This window comes from Entamoeba invadens (assembly GCF_000330505.1).
Source record: "Entamoeba invadens IP1 unplaced genomic scaffold scaff_1105074725209, whole genome shotgun sequence".
Classification (NCBI taxonomy): Eukaryota; Evosea; order Mastigamoebida; family Endamoebidae; genus Entamoeba; species Entamoeba invadens.
Genome location: NW_004443728.1, coordinates 15,730 through 20,491, shown reverse-complemented (window position 1 = coordinate 20,491; position 4,762 = coordinate 15,730). Strand labels below are relative to the sequence as shown.

The window sequence follows — 4,762 nt, the reverse complement described above, 5'->3', positions numbered from 1 at the left end:
TCATCGTAATAGAAATAACGATACAAGCTATTGAACGATAAATTAGAAAAAACACAATTAGTGTAATTTACTTGTGTCACTTTTTTGAAACCCACATTACAAGTCACACGACAGAGTTTTGAAATCGTCAAAGTTTCGATGTTTGGTAGAATATGATTTATTGTGTGAAAAGACTGTGTTAAATTGTTCGAATCTGAAACAGTCCATGGGTTGGTTTTCATCATAAAGCAACTTTTGAAAGTTGATGGAAATTCGAAGGTAAAGAATAACATTCATCAAATAAACTGGTTCTAATTTTTTCATGTCAAAATTTTCAGATCATGGTTTTTAAGTTTTAAAATTATAATTTAAATTAAATTAAAGTCATTTTTCAAACTCATTATATACTATCTTATAACCATTTAAAAAAATTAAAAAGTTTTTCACATTAATTTCGTTAAAGCCTTATTCTACACATAGTATAAACTGTATTTTAAAAGCCAGTACCTCCATTATTTAGAACTTCCAAAAGTCCCTTTTATTATTTTTAATTTATCCTAAAATTTCTTCAAGTAAAAAAATTTTGAAAAAAGTTTTTCTTTTTTTTGAAAAAAAATGGTCTAATTTTTAACTAAAAAAATACAAAAAACTAACAGAAAAAATAGGATATCCAAGTAAAGATCTTCTCAGAACAGTATTTATTACACTGTTACTAAAAGACTTTATTTATTTCGACAATATTTAAACAATAAAATTTCTTAATTAATTAATTAATTAAAAAATTGAATGTAAATACTTTGAAAAATTCAAAAAATATACAAAGTCCATTTAATAACAAAACAATAGTAACATTACTTAACATATATAACAACAAAAATTCAAAATCTAAAAACAACCAAATGCCAATTCGCCTTGATCGTTACTATGTTATGATCATTTCTAAATATCTCAAAGACGTTGGGGACTTCATTAAGTTGGTCCACGTCTGCAAAAAGTTTGCTGAAATACCCGCCATGTTTCACTATAATCCAGTTTCTATGAAAGGCAAAAACAAGTTCTTTTCGAATATTGAAACTCTTCATTTGTATTCCAAATATGATGAAGACGATGACAGATATACCAAATGTGTATATGAATATATATTATCATACTCAAAGTATCTTGAGCTCAAATCCGATCGTTCTAAGTTCAAAAAAGTTCGATACACAAACGCCGATTATTTAAAATACAAAACTTTTGAAGGAGCTACAATACTTTCTAATGGGTGTTTCAGTTTTAAATTTCTATCTTCAACTCAGCAAATATTTGACATGCACAATATACTCTCATTTGGTACACAATGTTTTTATAAGAACACTTCCCTTCAAGAAATTCATTTAGACAAACGCCTTACGGTACTTCCATCTGAATGTTTTAGTGAATGTAAGAACCTTAAAGAGATTGACCTTTTCTATGTGACAAATATTGGTGAAAAATGCTTTGAAGAGTGTTCGAAATTGTCTTCCATCATTCTTGCAAAATCATTGGATAACATCGGATCAAATGCATTTTTACATTGTTACAACATCAAAAATGTGACGACAAATGGTTTTAAAAAATTGAACACTTTGATCAACTTATCGAGTTTTGAAGCATTTAAAACTCTGAATCCCTCTATTTCATTGTCATTTTATGACGTTTTTCATTGGAAGAATTCACAAAACGCTTTGTTTGAGTATCCTATTTCACAGATAGAAAGCCAGGCGTTTTTAATAATGGTATAATTAATGAAGGAAGTATTCCAAATACTTTAACATACATTGAATCCAACAATTTAGATTGTATAAAAATACCAAATATGGACTTGCGAAACGTCAGTTTTATTGGTGAATTCAATAACTATAATTATACGGTCACTGCAATTACTATATCATCACAAATACAATTTAAGTGTTTGTATAAACTTCAAAATTTGAATAAAATTGAGGTGATTAACAAAAGTGGGACTTCAATCGTCTACGCGACTGCAGCTTGTTATATGCGAGAGATGCTAATAAACCAAAATGTAGAGAACATCGATCATATCTTTACTGGAAAAGATGCAGAAATTTTCAATGGAAAAGTCCCCAGTTTTTGTAAACATGTCGATAGATACGCATTTGTAGGTAAGCAAATAACTAATATTGAAATCCACGAAAACGTATATACCCAATTTGAAATAACAAATTGTCAAAAGCTTGAAAAAGTTGTTATTCTAAATTCTCTGTATCAAGAGTTTTGTATACAAATAGTTCATTGTGATCGATTGAAAGAAATTGTTTTCTTAAATGAGTGTAATTTGTTTGTAAAAATGTGCCAAAACTTAACAAAGGTTACTTTTCTTAAAATACCAAAACTGTCTTGCAATAATAGAACCAACTTTGTACGATGTCAAAAGTTGAAAGAAATTGTTATACAAAACGAACCAGAAAATGGAGTTCATAAAGAGGTGGTTAGTGAACAGATATACAATTTTTTGAAAGACAAATACAAGTTTGAAAATGGATGTGTCAAAACAAGAGATTAATTCATTAATTTAACATTGTTGAATATAAACTGTTTTTCAAAAGTCGGTACTGTCATATTTTTAGAACTTCCTAAAGTCCCGTTTTTAATTTTTGTTTTTTCCTAAAAAAACAAAAAACAAAAAATCGAAAGTACCGACTTTATTTTGAAAAAAATACCAATCCCGTTCAATTATTTTCGTACATATTCGGGAAAATATCGGAATATTAGCCATCTTTTTCCAAAAAACCCGATCCCGTTATTTGATTTGACCATAACTCGATACTTCGCAACATATACACAGCATTGTTGACCTAAAAGCACAACAATTAACGTTTAAGTGAATTGGGATGGTGTTGTTTGTGTCGAGTTTTAACTGATAATTACTTTCGTTAAAAAAAATATTTTCAATTAAAAACAAACATGTGGTTATCTTCTCTGAATAAAAAATAATGAAATAAAGAGTTCCAAAAACACCAAAAATTACAGCAAATGTTTGATAATTTTGACAGGCATAAGTCAAAATTGTCAAAGGGCAACACTAGAAAAATAATACAAAATAACAATAATGTTTTGTTATTGGATATTTTAAAAATGATGTTCTTACTAAATGCTCAAAAAGAATGTCGACTTTATAAAACCCAACAAAGATAAGTTATCAAATCATTTTGTTATTTTTATTGTTTTTGTGACAACACTACTAAGCATACTAATCTTCGAACTAAGCTTTTGTTTTGTGAATATTTCATTAATTAATAAATGTTTGATAATGAAAAAGATTGATATTAAGTTTATTTGCTTTTGTACTAAAATGCACTTTTGGGATAATTCTTGTGTTTTTATGAAACAAAAATCCCGTTATTTCGAATTTTATATGGAATTTTTTAATGCTTAAAAATTCTTCAAGTAAAAAAATATTTTTTGAAGACTGTTTTTCTCTTTTTTACTTGGAAAAAATAAGTGATTTTTATTACAAAAAAACGATTCCCAAAAATAACAAACAAAATAAATGCAAAAAATCGGGACACCTCAGTACCGACTTTTGAAAAACAGTTTATTACTTTCTATATAAATAAATTTCATTTTATGTGAGTCAGAGTATTATACTTATAATACATATTTAAACTTTTGTTTTTATATTATTTTAAATTTTTTTGTATTTAATTGTTTAGTCTCTTCTCACCTTTCTTTTTCATTATTTTTTCCAGATATTTATTTTCTTATTTTTACCAAATAAATGTATTTGCAAAAAGAGTTCCAAACTGATATAAATCATTATTTAATTTAAAATTTTATTAGAAATATTTAACTTTTGGGCTCATTATTTTTATAAGAAAAACAATCTATTATTTTATTAGGGTAAAAGCAAAACAATAATATCGAATAAAACATTACTGAAAATATGTAAATATTTAAAAAACTCACGAAACTACTTTTTAACAACCCATTAGTGCACCAATCCATTCACCCTTTATCCACTCCTTTGGCGCAACTTTTCCAATTAAATTTTGCAAACATAAAACCAATATACGTCAACTCATTACATACAATGAAAGTTGGTGACATGGGGATGCACCCATAGCAACTGAATGTGTACTTTTTTATCATTAAAGTCACTAATAATAGTTCAAAAAATCAGGAATATATTACAGATAGAGTTTTTAGTTGGTGCCAGAAACTAAAGTGGTGCCAAGAAATTGGAGGATTGATTGATATAAAAATTCGGGTTTTAATTTTTTGGTTTTTATTTATTTTTTTGATAATAATTGATATGAAAATAAACGCCAAACTCATTTCGTTTCTTAAAATAATTCTGGCACCCAATAAGTTTTTGGCACTTTGTAAATACTCGATCTGTAAATTGTTGTTCAAAAGCCAGTACCGCAATTATTTAGAACTCTTTAAAGTTTTTTTATTATTTTTGATTTTTTTTAAATCAAAAACTCAAAAATACAGTACAAATTTAAAAAAAACTACATATAGGCAATACGATTTTTTTTGTAAACCTATTAGCATCTCAATTTCCTTAATATTTTATACAGTTCCATCTCCAAATTAGTAATTTGTCTACTTTTTTATTATAAACCAAACAACCCAAACTAAAAATTATTTCAAAATGAATATTATAAATTATTAATTGATATCAAAAAATACAAAAAACAATAAAATGATTTTTATGTGGTTATAAACCAATTAATATCAATTTCAATAAACAAATATTGTTAAAAAAACAAAGCAATAATAACAATTCATTCAAGAA

General features: G+C 26.4%; 1 protein-coding gene across 1 annotated transcript; it reads left to right on the top strand.

Annotated features, from left to right (window-relative positions):
* Nucleotides 1-878: 878 nt before the first annotated feature.
* On the top strand, nt 879-1,742 carry EIN_208500 (hypothetical protein; the record flags this gene model as incomplete). The annotated part of the gene is made up of 1 exon (XM_004261221.1): nt 879-1,742. One exon carries the CDS (start codon nt 879-881, stop codon nt 1,740-1,742), a length of 864 nt encoding a protein of 287 aa, XP_004261269.1.
* Nucleotides 1,743-4,762: the final 3,020 nt, after the last annotated feature.